This window comes from Amphiura filiformis, chromosome 1 (assembly GCF_039555335.1).
Source record: "Amphiura filiformis chromosome 1, Afil_fr2py, whole genome shotgun sequence".
Taxonomy (NCBI): Eukaryota; Metazoa; Echinodermata; class Ophiuroidea; order Amphilepidida; family Amphiuridae; genus Amphiura; species Amphiura filiformis.
Window position 1 is genome coordinate 52167378 of NC_092628.1, and position 24929 is coordinate 52192306.

Genomic DNA, 24929 nt, shown 5'->3' on the forward strand with positions numbered 1-24929 from the left:
GTAAGAATAACAAGTACTGCATGCGTATCGTTTATAGCCCCGGTGGAAAACTAGCTATACGCTTCCAATTTTGCAAAGTCACGTGTACGCTTATTTTGATAATAAAATGTTTTATGTACAAACAATGCTATTTTAGTGACTTGATGGTTTTTCTCAAGAGAAAGAAGTGTAGAAATTTGCATATAATGATAACTGCATGTATGCATTGAGATTTTATTCAAAAGTGTGTTCGCATTTTGTTTGTTTGTGTGTGAGAGGTTTTATGGACATGTTCCTGGGTTCCTGTTACTCCCCAACTGACCATTGGTCACACATCTAACCATTGATGCCTGGGTCTCTTAACCAATGTAAAAAGTGAATCCTGTATAGAGGTATGAGAATGTGCGTAATATGTATAATTAGTGTCCATTCAGTGATCCCAGCACAAGTGTAAAAAAAATATAATTGTTTACTACTTGCTTAAAAGTGAAGGTTAAGTTATTCAAATTGTCATTTGATATTTTAGAAATGAAAAATTTGGCAAAAGAAAAGAAAACAGCAGTATTGATGAAGTTGAAGCCCCATTCAAATATGTGGACATAGCTAATTTATGTACTGTCAGTATATAAATTACAGATTCATGTTTCAAATGCCTTATTTTGTCTTAAATACACAGCTTTCGTCTGAACCACTAGCAGGCTATGTTAGCACATCTATGACAATGACAAAGGTACCAAAATCTGAATTTTGATGATTTGTACGATCGTCCGGATGAGCAAATCACCGAATGGGCCTTTAAATGTGTAATATGGACAATATAAATGGTGCACAGGAATGGGACATAATCTAATCATGGAACTTAATGTAGTAGTGTCTGCTAACTTCTAGGTTGGAATTTCTTCTGCAGTAAGAGCATGATGAATTTCCTAGAAACAAACTGCCTGGCAACATCGTATGGCCATAAGGCCTGGCATTAGGGCCATAAAGCCGCTACTTAAAAGCCCTCATGATTGGATTTGTTACTGTGCAATCTGACAATAGCCTTCAAGATGCCATTGGGATACCACTCATTGTGACAGCTGTGTCAATGTGATGCCAATATCACTTTCATATCCAGCATTTATTGCATTTACTTGGTGCATTTACATCCGGTCATTATGGGACTGAGTGAAGCAGACTGGTTTATGTAATAAAGGTAGATAAGTGGGCAGAAGTGGGCGGCAAGTTGGAAAATGAGCCAATAGTGCTACTAAAGCACCAAATTGAAGGGTGCCATACACTAGGGGATACTCTCATATCAAAAGGTGAAATGTGTGATGAGCTGTTAAGAATCCTTTTTCAACATTGCAGTCATCCAATTACCTCAAAAACAAAAAAGAAAAAAAAGCCCCCCAAAAAAACCAGAGATGGTAGCATATCCATTCAGTAGAGTGCTTTTTAAAATGCTTGTTTTTTAAATATTAAAAGTCATTTGAAACTTTACACTTAGCATTTTGTGTGTACAAATCATGTTCTCACCCAATGACCAGATCTCCTTAATCAGATGCAAAGGAATCTGTATCTCACATAAAAACCTCATATTTGAAAAATGATTTTGCCTCAAGTATATAATGTGAATTTTTGTTTTGACTGGGGGGACTAGGGAGCAAAGCCCAAGTTTTGTGAGGCAATACCCGATGGCACTCCCACTTATCAATATTTGACAAACTTAACCAGTATCACACAATGCCATGGTACATGGTCGCCATTTTGATATGGAAATGTTATCGCAATATGTCTAGTCTAAGAGCTTCTCTGAGAGTCATTCGAAGCGACATGATTTGTTTTTTGTTGTTTTTTCAAATACTTATAGAAACAAAATGATAATAGGAGAGGCACATTTTTTAACCGAGTGTGTTCTGCTGGCTGGTTGGATTTTTGCTGTGTGTTGTGCATTGATTACTTCATCTCTTGTATCCAGTCCCTTAAATTCACCTGTTCTGTCTGTCAAAATTACAAATTCAAAACCGTTCCATTTGTCCCCATCTTGTACCCACACAAGTAATAATAAACAGAAACAGTAGTTTGAGACTTGCTGCGAATCATGTTATGTAAACAGCATGTTATTCGGCACTCGTAACAAATTGATGTCTCCCTCTATGCTATATGCTGCACGTATATAGAGAGAGCTTAACAAAAATGCATACGGGAAATGCGTTACACTGAAGCCAACATAAAATTAAATCAATTTGCGGTATCCCCGTCGACAGCGTGTGATTGCAAGTCAATTGGTGTGGGTCGAGTGATACGACCCATTTTATGCAGAAGAACAAGTGTTAAATTTCCTTTACGCTCCTGTTAGTAACCCTTGCGACTTGTTACAATGTCTCTCTCCCTCCGCTGATAAACCTGAACCGCACATTTGCATAAGTTCCACTTCAATTTGAATTTAATTTTAAAGTGTTCTATAAGCAGAGAACTATTAAGTATTTCAATATTGGGTTGCTAGTCAAACGTGTTGGTTTACTTCTACTTGCTTGGATCACTGGAGGGAAATGTTGCAAGTTGTTCTGTTATGTAAATGAAATAATGACTTACTGCATGTGGGTGTCAGATTAAGTGAAATTGCATCTGTGTTTAGATTAGTGTTCAGGTACATATATTTGCAGTATTTTGACTATTCTCTTTAATTAATGATCCCCTCTACAAATAAACGCCCCCATATTTTTTTTCAAAGAAAAGTTTACAAAATGCAGAAATTCCTATGCCTTGCCAAATAAGTAAGTTAAAACTGGCATTTGGTTGAAATTGCATGGAAAAACCTATTCATACTTCAACTTCTATCGAGTTCATTGCCAAATTATAGTAAAATGTTCATTTAAAGAACTAAATAAATCATATTTTTTATGGCACTGCACTTATAAATGTAATTTTGTAGTGATAATGTTCCCATATTGCCAATAAATATGGTGTTTTAGGTTTTAGCACTGCCATATTGAGTGGGCCTGAAGTGAGTCATATGTTGCTATATTTTAAGCTTTTTTCATTGAAAATTTGGCTCAAAAACTGCCCCCCCCCCCCCTTGAAAAATGCATTTCCTGGGTAGGGGGAGGGTCAGGGTGTACATGTGTACCTTCCTATATGCATGTGTGGCATATTTGCTATCAGCATCATTAAAATTGTGCAACACCTTGGTGAATTGTTGGTTGGATTTGGCAATAGTGATGAACGAACTGCATTGTGGAGCTAATATGATTAGGAAATGTAATCAAATCTTAGGACAAGGTTGGTATTTATGGTCAAGGATAACATGGAGGAAAATTTAATCTTCTTCCTTTTCATAACCAAGACTTTGTTTCAAAATTTACTTTTTTCCCCATCAGAAATTGAATACTGAACCTGAAATTTTGCATTGAATCCAATCTACCATCAAGATTTGCCTAATGGTGCTGATGGGCTCCCTTGACTTAACTCCAATTTTAGGCACAAACTAAAAACACCCTACACTGTAAAATCCCACCAGCAAATAAGGGAAATGAGCCCTTATGAGATTTTCAGAGAAGGGAGCTCTCGGTCTGTACATGAAATTTACCCTACGGCAAATAAGCCCATGTTTTTGATTTGATTTGATTTGTTCGGGTTTGACAACCCTGGATAACCCAAGAAAGCCTCTATTGAAGCTTATTTCCATTGGGGTCCATTTGAACACCGGGACGGGTTGGGAACAGTCAGGGGTTAACACCCTACTCTTTTCGAAACTGGCTGCGAGATACATGTACAGGCATGGCTCTCTGCACACAGGACCGAGGGCTTAATGTCCCCTCCGAAGGACGGAGTACTTTCATGATTCATTTACCCAATTCTAAATGAACCATGGGGAGAGCGGAAGTCTGAAATTAATCTACAGATGTTGCCAATTAATTCCAGACTTTTTTTTCCAAGTCAATATCCCAGCAAATCGCCACCGCCAGGAATTGAACCCGGGACCTCATGCACTAAAGGCACGTACCCTAACCATTGCGCCACGCTCTCCGCAATTAGACAAATCTTTACAGTATTTTTTTATGGTCAAGAATTTGTATGGAAATTCAATATGCGTCATTAGAAATTATACCTCAAATCAGTAGAGGTTTGCTCATGATATGCGTGGTACAACGATATGAAAAGGAAGAGGAGCAGCAGAAATTATACCTCAAATCAGTAGAGGTTTGCTCATGATATAGGGAGAAGAAAGCAGGCTAGGAATTGGTAGGAAAGTTATAAAAGAAAAAACAACTAAGTAGTAGAAAAATACTGTGCATTACCATTTTGAAAATTATCAGAAATGGTGTTATTCAAACAGAAAGAAAGGAAACAGAAATATGACCCCATCAGTAACAACTATAGACAAACTACCTGCAGGCATGTGTTGATAGGTGCCATCACCTGTGATTCCATCTCTTTTGAAAAAAAAAAACTGAAAAAAATCAAACAAGTAACAAAGGTTGTAAGAAAAATTATCATAAGAGGTGTAAGAGTGATTGTTGGCAAAGCTTTTACTTCCTCTTTAATTTTTTCTGTTTAAACAGTATTATGTAAGTGGCGAGTATAGCGATATAGACACGATGGAGTGAGTGCATGCAGCAGTCAAATAGTATGGTGTATTGTTACATACTCGACTGTTTCTGCTTAAAGATGCAGAGAATCTGTTTTGTGTGATGTCAGAGACAGATATTATTATATTGCGATGGGCAGGCAGGCAAATCAGTCTGAATGTCTTCTTACAAAACAAATGCAATGGGCTATTCCAGTTGAAATCCACATTACCTCTGTGGAAGATTTTGGAAATATCTTCCACAGGGGGAGAATGTTTTTCAAATGTAATTGGTCAGAGTTAATAATTTTGAAACCCATACTCCCCCTGTATTATGGCTTTACATATATCTTCCACAACTGGAGTAAGTATTGCAAATGGAAGTTACCCAATTGCATATTCTATTCAAAATTGATACTCCCTCTGTGGCAGACTTTAGCTAAATCTTCCACAGGGGTAGTGTGGATTTTAAATAGAATAGCCCAATACAGACTGTAATCAGTACCTCTGGTAGCCAAATTTATTGTCCCCATTTTATTGTGCTTAAATGTTTTTGAACAAATCATCGAAAATACAAATGAAATTTGTATTTTTGCATTCAAAAGTTTTGCTTTCAAAAGTTTTTGGTTCAATTTTGTTCAAAAACATTTTGAACATGTCGTACCGTGAGAAAACCAAGATTGAATTACATTTACATGCCCCTGTATATTCAACTTATTTTGCACTAATTAGTTTAAATTTGCCCAAATCATCATAGTTTACACAGTTTTGCATTGTTAAACAGATATGTAAAAGGAATATCTCCACAAGGATGGTACACAACTTACAAATGTCTCCACAATAGAGGTTATGCGTGTTCTATAAGTTGCATGTCCTATAGGCGACTGCTATACCTTGTTTAGGATTTTCAAAAGAAGTATGTGCATGTGCAACCATGACTGCTTCAAATAGCCCGCCAAAGTCATGCAGGTAACTCCGAGGTCGTGCATTGAATTGGCTTGAATGAGGAATACTACGGGAATCAGCGCCTGTTGTTAGAAGTCACGCATGAGTAAAGTGGATAACCTCTATGTGCAGTTTCTGCACTTACAGGATTTGAATTTTGGGGGGGGGGGGTATATACACAATGCATACACAAACTTAACTCACACACTCTGTTTTGCTATCATCATGTTATGTAGAGTGAGCTCTTTCAGGCTGTAACAAATTGATTAGATAGTATCCATCAATTTTGATGTTTATTGAAAAGCCTGCCTTTTCCAAATATAACATTGGATACCCTTGAAATGCCCAGAATGTATATAGTTTTGAGACTTGTTATACAATAAATCTACAAATTATTTGGGACTTATGTTGAATTTTGATGTGTCATACTCATTCATTCATTACACTGCCCAACACAGTTTTTGGTGACTTTGGTTTGAGAGTTGTTTTTAGGTAATTTTGGGTCGCTGATTCCAAATATAGCATTAGTTTTTGCATATCACGTCAAATTTTCACTCTTTGGTATACCCCCGCTTATATGAGAGGGTGTATTGCCCGGGTCCATAAAGTTACTAAATCACATGAACCCAATTTAAAGTCAAAAGGTAAATGCATAAATATTGACATAATAATATCAACTATATAAAGGTACAAAAAGTTTTCTAATTGATGTTCTGAAATCTGATTGTATAACAATTAAATGCATGACTATAAATCATGTAGAAATATACAAGATTCCATGTGTTTCAGAGCTCCATTATGTGGTGCAAAGCATCATGGGAAGGTATGATTGTCTGCTATTAAGCTGTATTTATCAGTCCAATTCCACTTAATGTACAATATTTTTTTAAAAAAAAGAAAAAAAGTATAACTCATCCTGTCCTTGCTTATTAAACATATGTGTTCTAAATAGTAATTCATGAAATTTCACCATTTGTCATAGAAAAAAACTTGACCTGATAGGGAAAAACTGATGCCATATTTGAAATCAGCGACCCCAAATTAGTTAAAAACAACTCTTAAATCCAAGTCACCAGAAAAAAAGTTAAATTTTGTTGATCAATGAAAATTGATCGTTACTAATCATTTTGATACAGCTTGTATGCCAAAGCAAATTATAGGTTCCGGTAATATCATCATCATTTCCTTCAATAAACCATCAGATGAAAATGTGAAATTTACATAAAAACTATCGAGATTCCATCTTGATGTTCAAATATACTCATCCTCGTCACAGAGGACGTCGTCTCAAGAGGATACTTCATGTTACTTAGTAAAAGATGTATTACTCAAACAGCTAATAATTGTAGCATAAGTAGAGGCTGTGTTTTCCAAGATAACAAGTTGGAGATAAAATGGTTATAGCGACAACGTGGGTATAGAGGGGCGGTTTTCGGTGTCACCGCACATTGTATTGATAATGATCTGTTTTCTTCTGTTAAGTGGCCCACTTGATAATGTATGATGAGCCATTTTAGATGAGTCGTCAAACGATTTACCACAGAGGGCTTTGAGAGGAACTTTATCAACAACTTTGACATTGTTCAAGTCAGAAGAATGTTATTTATTTAAGGGATGGGGTATGAGCGTTTGGTATGAGCGTTTGGACAGTATTTTTTGTGAGACATGAGAGCACATCGGACATATCGAATTGCATATCGAATACGAAGAATGTCTTTCTGGTATCAAATAATTTTCTTTTTTGAAATTCGCAATGTAATACACATTTTATGGCAAATGATTAAAAATTGATATTTTTGATATTTATTAATACTCGAAGTAAACTTTATAAATCTGATGATATGAACTTAAAGTGTATGTAGGTGGGATGAAAAGCTGACGATCAATTGAAAATTTTGACCTTTCGTATTGAAGATAATGGATTTTTTTTCCAAAACACCAAAAAAAATTCGGTCTTTTTGGGAAAAAATCTATATCTTCAATATGAAAGGTCAAAATTTTCAATTGATCGTCGGCTTTTCCTCCCAGCTACATACACTTTAAGAATATATCATTAGATTTATAAAATTTCGAGTACTGTTTATATATCAAAAATGTGAAAAATATCAAACTTTAATAATTTGTCATAAAATTTGTATTATATAAAAAAAAAAAAAAAATGAAAATTATCTTATATCAGAAAGACATTCTTCATATTCAGAATGCAATTCGATATGTCTGATGTGCTCTAATGTCCCACAATAAATACTGTCCAAACGTTCATACCCCACCCCTTAAGGTACAAGATACTGGAAAATTATTACTTACCCCCAAATGAAATAAGGCACATTTTACTCAAAAGTTTTTGCTGGCATATCCGTCAGGAGTATCTCCATTTATTTGTAAACCAGACTTGGATTTAACATCCAATAAAATACGGACCCAAAGGGTACCGTTCCAATACATCAAACTTGGCTTAACTTTTCAAGAGAAAATTTCTCAAGAGAAGTTTACATACATTTATTGAGTCAATCCTTTAATATAAATTCCTTAGAAAAGTGCATATACATTAATCCTACTTTCCTGAAGCCGGAAACATTCAGGAAAGTAATCTGGATATTTGACATATTTCGTTCAACTTCTCATGCACTATTTCTCAAATTTATTAGTTACTTAATTATTACTATTTGTAAACACTTATGCAATTACCTATGGTGATCCAATTATTTTCATATAATTGGATTCAAGATAAAATTTGTGGCCCTGTCCTTTTTACCGCATACAATTTTTGACCTGGATAGTCTTACTTTCCCGTAAATACAGAGTCTGTTCCCATCTACACACAGTGTCCGCTCACCCGTAAGATACGGGACCCTCCCAGGAATTTCCCGAGCCAATTCCTAAATTACTCACCCGTAAGATACTGGCGCCCTCCCGGTAATGTCCCGAGCCCATGCCTACATTACTTATCCGTAAAGTACGGAGCCTCTCCGAACAAAGTGTGGCCCAACTTCTCACAGAGAAGTTAACCCAACAATTCCTTGTATAAGATACGGGCCCTCCAGGGAATTTCCCGGGCCCTTTTGCACACACAAGTGTGGCCCAATCTTCTCTTATCATAGAGAAGTTAACCAAAATTAATTCCTTGAAAGTTACATAAATGAATGCAATGAAGAAATGAATGAATGAATGAAAATGAATGAGTTGAATATGAGTTAATTCCTTGTACAATACATAAATGCATGAAAGAAATGAATGAATGAAAATGAATTAATGAAAGAATATGGGGCCCTCCAGGGTATTACCCCGAGCCCTTTTGCACACACGCAAGTGTGGCCCCACTTCTTGTGTCGCAAAGAAGTTAACACAAATTCCTCGTAGAAGATACTGGGGCCCTCCCGGGAATTTCCTTGGCCCTTTTGCCCACATGCAAGTGTAGCCCAACTTCTCTTTTTGCAGAAGTTAACCCAAATTAATTCCTCGTAAGATACGGGGCCCTCCAAGGAATTTCCTTGGCCCTTTTGCACACACACACAAGTGTGGCTCAACTCTTCTTCTTGCAGAGAAGTTAACCCAAATTAATTTCTTGTAAGATACGGAGCCCTCCAGGGTATTCTCGAGCCCTTTCTACACTCGGCAAGTGTGGCCCAACTTCTTAAAAAGAAGTTAACAGCAATGTATTAACCGGCTAGCTACAGAGCCCTTTTTAAAGGGATTTCCTGAACGCCTAGATCTGAAAACCCAAATGCGCCTAACCTCTCCAAGAGAAGTTAAAATGTGCACTTCATGAATCCTCTCCCTTGGTCAGCTACCGCCCTCTTCCTGGTAATTTGCCCATGCCCAGTAGCTATCATTAAAATGCAGACCGCAATACCCCTTAGGTCTATGTACCTCTATGTCCCGGACGATATGGAAGCCTTCCTAGCCAACTACTGCTCCTAAGTAACTGTCCACAAAGGTATTGAATACTGGGATATGACCTAATTTTTTGGGTGTGGTGGGTGGGAAAATTTTCTTCACATTGGAGACCAAACCTACTCCTTTCCATGACAGATAGCAAATGTGCCTAGTCCCTGACCAACTGGGCAGTATCACAAGGCTATTGACCACTTCCCATTGGCTACTTCAAACAATAGTCACTAAACCCATTGGCTCTTGCATAAAGCCATTACTATGCAACCAATCAATAAATCAATCATATTGATTTGTCCAAGCACAAGCTTGGACCAGGGTTAGTCTATTTCACAGGGGATAAATTTGTTTATTGTATAGATACAATAAACTTTATTACCCCAAATGAAATAAGGCACATTTTACTCAAAAGTTTTTGCTGGCATATCCGTCAGGAGTATCTCCATTTATTTGTAAACCAGACTTGGATTTAACATCCAATAAAATACGGACCCAAAGGGTACCGTTCCAATACATCAAACTTGGCTTAACTTTTCAAGAGAAAATTTCTCAAGAGAAGTTTACATACATTTATTGAGTCAATCCTTTAATATAAATTCCTTAGAAAAGTGCATATACATTAATCCTACTTTCCTGAAGCCGGAAACATTCAGGAAAGTAATCTGGATATTTGACATATTTCGTTCAACTTCTCATGCACTATTTCTCAAATTTATTAATTACTAATTATTACTATTTGTAAACACTTATGCAATTACCTATGGTGATCCAATTATTTTCATATAATTGGATTCAAGATAAAATTGTGGCCCTGTCCTTTTTTACCGCTAAACAAATTTATGGCACAGAAATTTGCCCAACCCCCTCCTTTTTTTTTTTTTTCAATTGTGATTTATGAACCCTAGCTATCCCTTTTGACAGCTTAATTCCCCTTACAGAAATCACTTGAAAATGTGCACCCTTGATGTCATTGACAAACACAAGGATATTTGAGATTTAATGTATCTCAAATTTTACAAGACACCTTTAAACAAGACACCTTTTGTGTATAAGGAAGAGGTACAAGCTGCCCACAGTATATATATTGCCGAATAATAGCCAAACCTGTGCCTATTTTTGTTTGTGCACCGAGTTTATCCTCCCCCTATGTACTACTTGTACATAGGCTTACTTATTAAGGCCTTGGGCCTAAGAAAAACAATCTTGGTAGCAGCGGGCTACGAAAACTCGAAAACTCCTCTATTTAATAGTATTTTTGGGAGAAAATTTGAGAACGTAGGATGACCCCTGGCTTACTACCCCATGGCACCCTGGTGATTGAATTCCTCCTATTATGAAACAACACCCATGCAATTTCCCACCCTTGAACATTGATACATGCTGGTGCAACAGCTTATCCTAAGCTTCCACTGGCCTCGACCTGAGCCAGTGCGATCCACTCCTGATGACATAACAAGCAAAATGCTGTTTTTGTCAATTCGCAGAAGGCACTCAAATGGATGTATTTTTATTCACTAATTAATTAGCTGGGCAAATATTTCCAAATGTGCCCAGTACTACTACTGCCCAGGAAGTGCAGTGAAGTAAATTAACTCCATAACACAGTGATCGTTGTAAGGGCGTGCTCAATGTATATAATAAACGATAGAAACGGCAAGAACATACTAGCGAGATTGCTACTTGCAGTGCCTAACTCAATAATTAAAAACCAATATGGCAACTTTGCTTTGGCTGCCAACATAGTGCCAAGCCAACCCATTTTGCATACCAGTATCTATGCCCAGTACTACTGCCCAGGAAATGAAGTAAAGTAAATTGACTCCATAACAGTGATCGTTGTAAGGCGTAGAAACTCGAGAGCACTCAATGTATAATAGTCATATAATAAACGATAGAAATGACATGAACATACTAGCGAGTTAGGCTACCTGCGGTGCCTAACTCAATAATTACACACAATATGGCAACTTTGCATGTACCAGTATCTATATATTATCTATCATTTGTTCCCAGAGAATGAGATTATCGGCCATTGTAACGATATAATTAATGGCATTCAATGGTCATATATATTGCTCAGACAACATCATATCATTGGCAAGCTAATATTTTGAGAATGAAAATAAGACTTAAAATTTATATTCTGCAAAAAAAAAACCCAACTTAAGTGATGAGTTCATTCGAACGGGACAGATTTGACCTAGAAAGAGGTTGACGTCATGAAATGACTGTGCCTGCTTTGCCAAAAGGGACTATAAACATTCTCAATGCACATAATGTATACTGTTGTTCACAGACAAAACCTCTGAATTAAGTATTACAAATTTTTAAAAGTTTATTTTTTATTTTTTAAATATGGATAAAATCAGCCACTTTTTTTTCTTTTTTTTTTCTTCTTATATATTTGCCAATTGCGATCTTCCAATTCATATGTTTATCAATATCATATTAAATATTTGGGCTGATAAAATTTTAAAAAAATTATTACAGCGTGATCAATCTGAGACTAGCATATAAATCGTGTTAAGTCCACAAACTCGTGTACCTGATTTCCCTGTGCAATATTGCAATGCTATAGTTATTATAGTTTCAGTTGGATGAAATATTACAAAGCAAACGCATAGTAACAATACTGTGTGAGGCTTTGTTTCCGAAATGAGAACAAAATAGTCTGCATATTATTATGCAGCATTGTTATGGTAAATATTAGTACAACTCATTGTTGCAGCAACCATGTTGCTAATGTCAAACTTGTCAAAGTGATTGTGATTGTGTTACACAAGTATTAAATGAGAGCATGATATAGTGTCCGCTTCATTTACTTACGTCGTCAACCGGCTACCTTGAAAATTAATTTCGCTTCAAGCGGGGACGAACACGTCTGAACTTCACCCACACAATTTTCTTTTTTCAGGAGAAACATGCATAAAAAGTTGCAACAAGTGTCAACTTGTAATTTAATAATTATTCTCCTCGAATAGAGATGAACTTGTTTTTGCAATAGACGTGCCCTTAAAATACATAATGTCCGCATTGTACACTGAAAGTGTTCCCGTCCCACTTCGTCTTGTCCTACCAGAATCTTGCTTCGGATATATCATTAGATGTGGTATAAATGGTCCAAATAATGTCCAGAACGTATTATATCATTCTTTATATCATCCATGTCACAAAGCCTCCATTATTAACTGCGAGCATCAATATGTTGATTCAACCTGAAATAAATCAGAAAAAGAAAACAGAAACTGGGAAGCAACTTGCGGTCAACCTTACCGCTATGCAAAATTCCTATTTCATTTCGCTGTTGCTACACAAAATTCCTTATCCTACTAACGAGAGGGACAGGAATTTCCTGATGAAATGCTGATATGCTCCCCAACTTCCGAAATCTTGTGAATTCCCGGTGAATTGTTAAGTTTCAATGGGATCATTCTCCGAGCCTCATGAATACCAACATTGAATGACCTCCCATTGATCCCCCAAATGACTACTTCACTTGATGTTACTACCCAAATCCTGTCGCTTTCCCCATTTCCCCTGTCTTACGACTGGACTCGGATGACCATGAGTAAAGCCAACATCTTGAACATTTTTAGCCTCCTATGCTACGTACCTCTTTTTACCAAGCTCCGTAAACACCTGATACTATTATCTATTGCCTGAATCTGCTGGAACCCCTTTTATCAAGTTGCATGACCATCTGACCTTTATACAATGTCTTCAGGTGACCCTGATAAGCCTGACCCAAGAAATTATGACTTTGACTGCTCCTCTATTTCCCCAAGTTCCATGCAAACTCCTTGAGCCTTATATCTTATTTGCTCTCCAATTACCTCAAATTCCAATCCCATATTTTCCAACAATCTGTACCTTCTAACCTACATTATGACCTTGAACTTATGAACCATGAATGCTGAGAAAAGAAATTAGGCTCATCATGCTTCACCCTGACTGAACATAATCATTAGGGAGGAGTGACGCACCACAAGCTTCAAAAGTCATAAAATGAAATACCATGCAATTGTTATCCAGTATTGCACAACTGAAATCCAACAGTTGGATTACCAATATAATCTATTTCATGATCCTGCGACAACCTATGGCGATCTGACCCTGAATAATCCAAAACTAACCCTAACCAAATTTCATGAACCTACAAATCTATAGGCCCTACCAGTTTGAACCCTGATGAACCCGGATTTACCATGACGCTTTTTGTCCAGGTTCCGTGGTCGCCCCCACATTTCATGAACCACCGACCCTCTACCTCTGACCTCTTTTTGCCCTGTTGGGTGATCGCTCTGCAAATTTATTTTGAATTCATTCAACAAAGGAAAAATATTTCTCCCCTTGAAAAAGGATATTTATATGATCACATGCACCCTGTCAATCTTATAAATGCATATAATTACCTATACATTCACCATAGATTTTAAATACCGGTGCATTAACTAATCTGGTAATGTGGCAGTGGCACCCCTTTTAAATTTTTCCTTGCTCAGTTCTCCAAAACCCTGGCTCCAAGGCACCCCTTTTATTGAAGGCACAAACCTCACCCTAGCCAAAATGTTTGATTACCAAACCAATATAAAATTTTTATTTACTATATATGGTCTGGGTGCCCTCACTTCTTACCTAGTCAAGTACTTCATTTTTTTTTTTTTTTTTTTCGACGCCAAACTGACATGAGCCCATCCCGGGTTGATTGTCTGACCAATTCTCCCTACCTGACACACACCATGACTTATTCATGCCCCCAATAATTTGTCCATTATTTTATTTGAGATCTCATTCAATTTTTTGATCCAGTGGATCACATGAGCAACTAATTAATTATTCCTGAATTCTGACAAAACAATTATCGCATCAGCGGTGGCACCTGCACCTTTTTTATTTTTGCCACGTCCATGTTTTCCTAGGCACCTCCCTAGCCAGTTCGTTTACCCAACCAATTTCCCTACCTAAACCGTCCGAATTATACAGGATACTTATCTTCCAATTTTATTTTATTTATTTGTTTATTTTTATTTATTTATTTATTTTTTCCATTTATGATAATTTTTATCTCTCGTACACAAAGTAAAAAGATGTTATGATCACATGACCATAACTAAATTAATCACTCATGAATTTGAAATTGATCAAGAGTAGAGCCTATTTACTCCAGCAACCGCAAGTAGTGGAGTTTCAGAACTCGATAGAGTCCATGTTTATAATTAATTTTAACTTTACTTAAAATTTGCTCACCCGCTTTGACGTCCATGTCCAAGCAAGTATCCATGTACATAATCACAGTTGTAACCGGTGTTTGCCCAGCTGGCCTTCCCAAATTGCAATACTTGATCCCAACACGCAGATTTCGCCATCATCCGACAGTGATCAACAAATCGATCCCACTCATTGCTGTGACTCGCTGCTAGCTGCTGCATGGATGCTCGACTGGGGTTTCATTTACACCTCCATATAATTCCATTTCTGCTGAAAGATTCAGCATTCGGTAATTAACAGCCTTGATTGCTGCAGATTTTGCTGGATGAGCGATGTCTTGCCTTCCCGATCGGTTCAAAATTCTGCACCCCTAAATTTCAAAAATCCATCAAGGTGCTAAATATATTTTGTGTTCCCATGATGGCTGCCATATTCCTATCATCAGTGTTTCTAGATACTAGTTGCTGACATATTTTGCGATTATGCTTCCTTCGTTCAGAATAATTTATAGCTATTTCTAACCACCTCTGATTATATCATTATAAAAGCAAATACTATTTCCTTGAAAAGAATAAGTTTTCCCTTCCATGGAAATAATTCTGTGTTAGAAAAATTTTCTTCACATTGGAGACCAAACCTACTCCTTTCCATGACAGATAGCAAATGTGCCTAGTCCCTGACCAACTGGGCAGTATCACAAGGCTATTGACCACTTCCCATTGGCTACTTCAAACAATAGTCACTAAACCCATTGGCTCTTGCATAAAGCCATTACTATGCAACCAATCAATAAATCAATCATATTGATTTGTCCAAGCACAAGCTTGGACCAGGGTTAGTCTATTTCACAGGGGGTAAATTTGTTTATTGTATAGATACAATAAACTTTATTATTGAATGGTACAAATAACTTGAAATGAACAGTAGATGTGACAGCCAATCACAATTTTTAAATCTTTAGCATAGGACAGATATCAACATGCTGAAAATCTCATGGACTTGTGGTTCTTGATATGAACATGATAATTAATTTTTGTTGATAAAAACTAATCTATTGTAATATACTACGTTGTGTATCTTAATGCAAAATATGATTTTGACCTTTATTAACATTTTAAAATCTGAACAACTGAAAATTTCCCATGAAATTATCATCAGATTTTGTAGAAAAACGACAGCACGTAATCTGATAATGGTATTACTTAAACGCATATCTTCAACATAGTTAGCAATAGATACTGAGTTGCCAGGATTTATGCTTTCATTTAATGTTCCCAGTCACCCAGGGATTTGGAAGACAACTTGACAACATAAACATGCCATTTACTAGATTGAAATGGAGCAAATGGGTGCCATCCCGGGTGCCATTTATTTTTATGACTTGTGTATTATGCACCAGCTGCAGGCTGTAGGGGAATGGCAAGTACAGGAATTATGTGCAATGGTGCAGATAATGCCCGGCCGGAGATGATGATGAGCTGCTACAAAAACTGGTAAAATTTGCCGACATCTGTAAGATACTGTAACCACATATATCTAGATGGAGCAATGGACTCAGCTACTAAAAGCTACCAATCCCATCATACTGCTAGACCAGTATCGCCAAACTGATGTATAAAGACCACTGCCTACCCCACCCTTTAGAGTAAAGCTAATGTTTTGTGGCTTGTAGTTGTACCCAGGGCTTCATGTAATAACTGTTTTAGTATCTTCTTCCATGGCTTAAGTGAAAGCAAATCAAAACTGGGTAAAATAGCAGTATGGAGAACCGGATCTTGACTAGGCTTGTCAACTAGACGGGATGTATTTGCCTTTTGGATGACTAATTTTTTTATTCTTTTATTTATAACATTCGGCCGAAGCCAGGCTAATCCCAATAGTGCTCAGAGGCTACTAAATTCAAGGGATGCCATCCGGATATGATGGGACAGAGATATGGAAAGAAGTCCAATTTTAGATGCAGGAGGAAAACCGGAGCACCCGGAGGAAAACCTGCGAGGACAAGCATGGATCGGCAACCAAACTCACATGTGGTGCCGTGGGGAATTGAACCCCGGCCACAGCGGTGAGAAGCGAGTGAGAAGACCACTACACTAACCCGCCCTCCCTCTAAAACTATAATTCAACCAATTGGTTGAATTGGTTTAGGATTAAAAGCCTAGATTATTTCAGCAGCACTTGGATTGTGATGATCCCTTTTAGTGCTCCCATTATACACCCAAGCAAGGTGAAGCAAACAAGATGAAATGCATGAATTAACCCAGTAAATCCATTTCAATCAATTAAAATCATTTATTCAGTGTCATGTGTAAAACATTTTATCTGAAGCCAAATTTACCCCTCAAAATGTGTGATCACGATTTTTTACGGGTTACTTATGATTGATATCATATGTTAAAACTTTCCATTGAAGTAAACATCTCAAAAAAAGTAACTAACCCCCCTTAACTAATGGCCATTATGCAAAAAGGGGCTATTGTGTTACAAATCTGTAAAATGCGTCGGAAGCAGAATTTATTTCTGTGCATTTTGACACCTCATTTGATACAATAGCCAAGAAAACAATAAAACCCTGGTCAATTTAATGTAGTGAGGTCTAGATTTGAAAGTTGCACTTACATACAAATTATATACAATACAAAAACACTCAGATATCATTACACAGATTTCCTTCCATTACACTGAATACAAAATCAATACAATTTTCTGCAACTTTCAAATCTTGGGTTACATTGATTTAAATGTATGCTGTGGCGCCGATATTTAGTCAATTGCTACAAATGAGGTGTCAAAATGTGCAGAAATAAATTCTGCTTCCAACACATTTTTCAGATTTGTAATACAATTACCCGTTTTTGAATAATGGTCATTGCTTACGGGGGGGGTTAGTTACTTTTTTTGAGATGTTTATATGGTATACATTTATATAGTCTTATGTATTAATTAGTATATAGTCCTGTATTAATGCTGGAAATCCAAGAAAATTTTGAATTCATTTTTTTTTAATATCCAAAGTGTTTCAATTTTTAGAAAAACTTAACATCCCAAATTTATTGTTTACTTTATGTTTTCCTGAATGTAAGCCCTTTGGTTTTGACCAAATCATGGAAATCTATTTTTACGAATCTGAGCTCCTTGCAGAATTCAATTTGTGGTGAAATCAAATTGCATACCAGTATGTGGCTAGATATATCCCATATTCAGTGTTCAGTTTGATTTCATCATACTGTGGACGCCTTAGTGGATTTAGTTACCACAATGTCATCCCAAATATTAGTTTCGGACTCCAGATTCCACTTTTTAGTCCAATTTGTGCAAGTGTGTGCAAATATTGGGTAACTCCACACGGAATCCACATTAAACTGTTTCAATGCGATCTCCTGGGATGCAAATTCATAGTACAAAGTGTCTACACGGCCCTCAAATCCGTTTCTGCGAAATGATTGCATAGTGCGTGTGTTTCTTATAAGTGCATTTAGTACAGTGCATGTAGGAGCGCTAATCGGTGGCGTGTCCAGGGGGGCTTTGGGTGCTGAAGCCCCTCCCCCCGCACTTTGAAACTCTGAAAGCCCCTCTGAGCCCCCTGCAGAAAAAGATCCTGGACAAGCTGGTGCTTATGGTGCGATGCTCTGTGCATGTAGGGTGGTCATAATACGATGCAGTCTTGGCGCACAAGAGTAGATCACATTGAAACACATCCCTGCAATGCATTTTAATGCAGTTTCCGCATCTGGTGTGGAATCACCCAATATCTGCCTCTTTGGATGGTCATAAATTTGCTGTCTCTATCCTAGCAAATAGACTAGACTACTGACTACCCATCACCAATTAAATGATATCAAATGAACAAGGTAAAGAGTTATTACTGATTACAGTGTAGATAATCAATTGCTTTGATGCATGCAAGTTTCCTATGACCTACTTTTCCACTTCTTATTACTTGTGTCCAGTTCTTAACATTTTTGGAAGATTTGAAATCTCAGAAGTTTTAGCTTACAGGGTGACACATAATATTAAAAATCATTATAATACCCTGGAGGCAGTCCCATATCCCACATACAATTTTGTTCATATGATAGGGGGTGCAGAATTTCCAAAATGTTGACCTCCCCTCCCCCCAATACATACAAAAGTGGACTCTATACATTCTAATTTGAACCTCTTGGAAAATTTTACCTGGTTTTTAAAAAGTGGACCTTTGTTGTGTGTGTGTGTCGGGGCTGCTGCAACGGCACCCCCTCCATATGTACGGACCTGCTTGGACTTGGAGGATACATCATTTAATATTTATATGAGTATATAATGCACATATTTTATCAGCAAATAATGGTAACATTTTGACAGCAAGTCTGAATATAGAAACATGAACAATAGTAGGCAGTGCATTGGGTTTTGTACTACATGTGCTACAATAAAGGAATAATATTCACTTCATCCATAGGTTTGAGCCTGTAGTATGTTTCAGTTTTACTTTTGTGAGCCCAAAATGCATACATATGTCTTTAGTTAGATGAGGAGGAGGATGGCTGCAATGATGCTAGCAATAATACAATCCAATAATCATGATCAATAATGTAATAATAATAATAAATTTGTTAAAAAGTATTAAAATATGCAAATTTGCATATTTATTCAAATTTGCATGCATGGTGGCAGTCTCTAATATACAAATTTATTCTGCCACAGAAAGCCTGTCACCTAAATTTTGCATAAATTTGAATATTTGTACAGAATAAATCACAATATTAATAGCACTTTTAAGTATTATGTTAGGGTGAAAAGCAATTTCCCCTAACACCAAAAATTATATGAAAAATTGATGTTTTTTCCCCTAAGTGTACTTTCTAAGCTAATAACAACAACAATAACAAAATACTATTATTACTATCTTAGCATGAAGAATGTTAGCTTTAATATTAGACAATTTAGAAAAAAGTTTAACCAGCAGTTAGCTTGAGGCAAGCAGCTGGTCAACAATAAGACAACATTATGGAGTTGATTTTTTGTTGAGATATTTGCCAATACCGGTAGTTCTTTATTATTACCTGACCAGATTGGCTATTGTAAAATGTTACTTGAGTACCGGATATATCTCTGCTGTAATGTGTGTAGGGGTGCTTAGGTGTTTAACAAGGACACACACTCTTTTTGCACAATATAAACCGTGGACCTTTCTGCAGTGGGGGACCATCCGCGGTCCTAAATGGCGTCCATGTTTGGAGGCTACATGGGGGGGTGTATTCGGGGATTGCATTAATACCATACAGGGGTGTACCTGCGTGCGTGTCATTTTTTGATACAAAATAAAAAGCTTTTTTTGTGGCAGTTTCAGATTTTAGATTTGGCTCATTTAACCAGATTGGTTCCGCTCCCTCCACACAAACAGTCTGCCAATGATGACGAACTGGTCCTTTTTAATTGGCTAACGGTTTTCTGACGACGTCATCCAGCTTGACGTCAAACGAAGCTTTCAATTGGTCAATCGGCTAGACGGCTACTTAATTATTCATGAGCAATTTTGACCCGCCATCTCGCCAGCTGACTGAGGTCAATCAAGCTCCCGTATGTACAGCTCTACAGCTACATACGTGTAGCCAATCAGAAAGGGCGTTATAAGTGGCCATTGGCAGACTGTTTGTGTGGAGGGAGCATAACCAAACTGGCTGTGAAGGAGACTACCATAATGTGTGATTTGCTTCACAGCGACGCCCTCTATTTTACTCGGATTTCTACTTTTTGCATAATTATAATGCCCAGTGGTGTACTGAAATACCACGTAAAAGACTAAAATTTAACTTTTTATATTAAAACTGGGTCGACCCGGTTTTATTCAGAGTTCATCGATCGAATACTTGCTAACATCTCCCGTGGATGTCAGTTTATGTGTACACACGTCGAGCGCGATGCTCCGTGTAGTATTACATGTTACGATCGGCGAGCGTAGTACACGCATTGTAGGTGCTGGAATGAAATCGCGATTTTCTTCGTTATACCTCATTTGTTTGGCTCGAAAATAAAAGGGGATAATGTAATCAGTGAAAACAAACATTTAAATAGGAATCTATTCTTTACGTAAATCACACATTATTGCTTTAAGTACATATACTAAGCTGCATTTTCACTTTTCATTGATTCTATGATTTGTGTGTTTTCTATTTTTCAGGAGCAACAATTAGTGTAATTCTTGATATAGATGTAAATATTTCAGTGATCATCTCTGCATGTATTGCTGTGTTCTACACATTCTTTGGTGGCCTATATTCAGTAGCATACACTGACGTCATCCAACTCATATGCATATTCATTGGTTTGGTAAGTCACTGCTAAACTTGTAGACATTGAAAATATTTTGTCAAAAATAAGTGGAAAATTTGTCGTTCACAAAATATTTTGTGATACTGAAAATGTATTTGTAATGATGAAAGAACAATTTATAATATTTCGATATAAATTATTTTCTTTGATAAATATTCCATTTGTTGTGACATATTAATGAATGAAAATTAAACAACAAATTAATATTTATTAATGGAATATTTATTAGTCAAAAAATAATTTGATATGGTAAGTTACTGCTAAACTTGTATAACCTGAAAATATTTTAATTTGTCAAAATGTGGTCTATTTTGAATAATTGTCATAATAAGTGGACAGTTTGTCATTCGCAAAATATTTTGTAATACTGAAAATTTATTAGAAATGCTGAAAGAACATCTTATAGTATATCAAGATAATAATTTTAAGTTTATTTAAAACTTTTTTCCACCATTTCTCAGCTTAATCATATGAACATGGTCAAAATAGCCTGAATATGTTTTGGGAGGGCGAGTTGGCGCAGCGGTAGTTGGCGCAGCGGTAGTACCCTCGCCTTGCACCACTGAGGTCCCAGGTTCAAGCCCCGGCCGTGCCCAAGGACTGTATGTGCATTTGGTTTATCCCGATTCCATGCTCGCTCTCGCAGGTTTTCTCCGGGATCACCGGTTTCCTCCTGCATTAAAAAAATTGGTGATTAGTTGTTTGTAATATCAAAAAAAACTTCCTTCACCCAATGGAATTTGGGGAGCTGCACAGAAAATTGGTGGATGTTACCATCTAAGTGCTGATAGGTCTGTGCCAGGTTCGGCTGCAACTGTCCTAGTTGATGCGATCTGATTGTGATGATTCACCATTGCAGCGAAATTACAGCGCTTTGAATCTGTCAAGATCTGGGAAAAAGGCGCTATATAAATCGGAAATTTTTTTTTGTACTAAACAAAAGGAATTGTCACACTGAGCAAAAGCTATTAATTGAAATGGTTGACAATAGAAACCTTAAATGTTGTTGTTTTGTTTGTTTGCTATTGCTAGTTTGTTTGTTTATTTTTGTTTTCCTCTTATCCCTTGACTGATTCATTTGTTTTCTCTCCTCCATGCAGTGGGTGTGTATTCCATTTGCTTTGGTAAATGAAGCTGTGGAACCTATTGAAACCACATCAACAGAATGGATAGGAACATGGGATAATACATTTGCAGGACAATGGATGGACTATGCTTTGCTGCTGGTATGTGTTCACTTTGGAAGAAATTCTAGAAGACCTGATCCACTTTTGCCTATGTTTCGGAGTAGATTAAATACCAGATGGCTGTACAAGTATGATAAGAACACATTCATGATCAAATATTTCATGGCACAGCTACTAAGCAAGTTCTCCTTAACCAGTGCCCCTCAACGTGTTCATAAGATTTAGGGGGTTTTCAGTCGCACAAGTCATGTGTAGTAAGTAAAATGGACTACCTGTATTGAAAGGCCACTTACAGGGAACAAACTTTATTTTTTTAGCCGAACATAATTTCTTAATAAATCTGATGTATAAAGCCAAATAAAAAAAACTGTTTCATGTCCCTGGCCTCTTCCTTTTTTGAGGTTTCTTCAATTATGTTTTACTTTTTGAAATTAAGTTACAACTTTTCAAAAAATATGTCTAGGAAGTTGAGATGCTTTCTATAGCCTTGCTAATATACAAGAAACACTTTTGGAAGGTTTTGAGATCATTAGAGGGGTCCTACCTCTAGAACAACAAAATAAAAAGGCCTCCTCCTCTTTCCAGGCAATATTTTTTACGCTAAAACAGCTTTGTAAGTATGGGTTTTTACACCGATTTTGTGATAAAAAATAAAAAGCCCTTCTTCCTTTTTTCAAAAACGGATGTGAAACATGTTTTTTAAAATTTTACTTAGCCTAATATATAACTATTACTCAGTAGGCCCATACATTGCATGATGCTATGATGTCCCTCGCTCACAAAAAAACATTTTTGATCTACAGAGGGCAGTATACATTGATATTTCATGTTATTTCATTGAATCAGCATGGGCAGGATGATTATAGGTGCAAATAGCTTGGTAAAATTTATTAACCTAAAACTATGCTCTACAAATTATGAAACAGGTGCATCATGGGCATAGCAGGGGGAGGGGGACAAACTGGTCCCCAGACATTTTCAAGGAGAAAATGGGGGACAGCAGAGAGTAAAGTATCCTTAAAATTACTGAAAATGGGACAAAAAATTGACAAATGGGGACAGAAATTTGGCTTTGCCGCCTCACACTAAAATCCTGGCTATGATACTGATGTGCATCAATAAGCAATGATAATGGAGGAGTGCCCTACCCCAGGCTCAGCCTCAGGGCTCTAAATGAGGGCCTAAGCATACATAGAGGGCCCAAAGTTAACTCAGAAATGGACTTTTGGAGGGCTTGGTATGAATATAATGTTCTTTTTGGGTTTGTACAAATAATAATCACTGAACATGATGTATACAGTGTTAACCCTTGCATCGTTACAAACTACAGTTGCTACCATGGAAGAATGGCACTGGGCGATGTGTGAGTCCTGTTTATCAGGTAAAGAGAACAGGGTTGCGCCAGGATCATGCAATGCTGTGCGGATTTCTTAGCAAAGGAAGTGTTGATATATCAGCCAATCAGAACCTCACTTCCATGTTTATGCTGTGTATGTTAAAAAGGTAAACAATTGCCTTTCTTCTCTGCAAGCAATTGTAATCTGTCCCAGTGACATAGTTTGGATGTTCATAATGATCATCGACCTAATCTGCAGAGAAAGCTGCTTTGGTGGAAGAAATAAAATTAGGGTCCGACTGGCTCAAGATATTTCCAGGGATTCAGGGCATGCAGAAAATACTTGCTCAGCTCAAGGAAAGTCAATACATACTGCCTTCATTTTCAGATCATAGTTTTGATTTCCCCCATTATGATATCATTTTTATTAACTTGAAATTGGCATGAATAACACTGGTGCCCCTTATGACCAATGACTATTGAATAAAATTGCTCTGAAATTCCCTGAACACAGCTGCACTTGGTACTATGGTGAGTGCTGTATAAAATAACCATTTCAAAGGATTCAGATAGATAGTGCATATTGCATAATGTTTACTTTTGTATATTTTACTTCAGATGTTCGGTGGCATCCCCTGGCAGGTGTACTTCCAACGAGTATTGTCTGCAAAAACTGCACAGAGGGCGCAATTGTTATCATATGTTGCTGCCGTTGGCTGTATTGTGATGGCCGTTCCACCCATACTTATTGGTGCTATTGGTACGAGTGCAAGTAAGTACATTATGTTCAAATACTACAGTAAGCCAAAGAATTAAGGTACCAGTTAAGTTCACCCCTGTATATCCTAAACAAAGCCCTTTGTGTGCAAATCAATAGGACATGTAATGGAGCAAACTGCAACTTTTAAATGTACAACTCTTATTTGTTTTAGGATCGTTGTGTCTTTATTTCTCAAACAATTTCAACAAATAAGGTCTTAAATTTGAGCTAAAATATGCAGCTATTAGCTTCTGCTTCCAATTATGACATATCTGTCTTTGTTTAGGATATACAGGGGTGAATATAACTGGTACCTTAATTCTTTTGCTTACTGTATTCTATGTACATTACTATAACTAAAGGTGTCTAAAACAAAGACATCAACCCAACATCTTGAGTGCGAAAGCATCATGTTTTGTTTACAGAAATACATTGTAAACTTGAATGAGAAACCTCTATGGCAGAAAGATGCCCATTAACGAAAACGGTTACAGGGAGTGTCAGAATGATCAGGAATGGTTAGTATTAATCTGTTGCCATTGTACCAAGTGTAGGGATCCCCTTGTAGGGATGACGGTTATGAGGAATGTTTTGCATGATAAACAAACACATAATTATTACACGCGAACGGGACCTACAATCCCTGGGTCCGGGTTCTTCTTGATTTGGAGAAACACACAATCGAGAGGCGATGAAACAACATACTTTAATTAAGACTGTCGATGTACCACTTCTTTATTTCTGTGGGCGCTCAAG

At 37.0% G+C, this 24929-nt stretch overlaps 1 protein-coding gene across 1 annotated transcript in view; it reads left to right on the forward strand.

The window, feature by feature from the left end:
* LOC140148675 (high-affinity choline transporter 1-like) overlaps positions 1-24929 on the forward strand; it is a 106675-nt gene that overhangs the window by 76254 nt on the left and 5492 nt on the right. Inside the window, 3 exon segments of the mRNA XM_072170710.1 lie at positions 20739-20887; positions 21991-22116; positions 24032-24185. Coding sequence (XP_072026811.1) covers positions 20739-20887; positions 21991-22116; positions 24032-24185 — 429 coding nt within the window.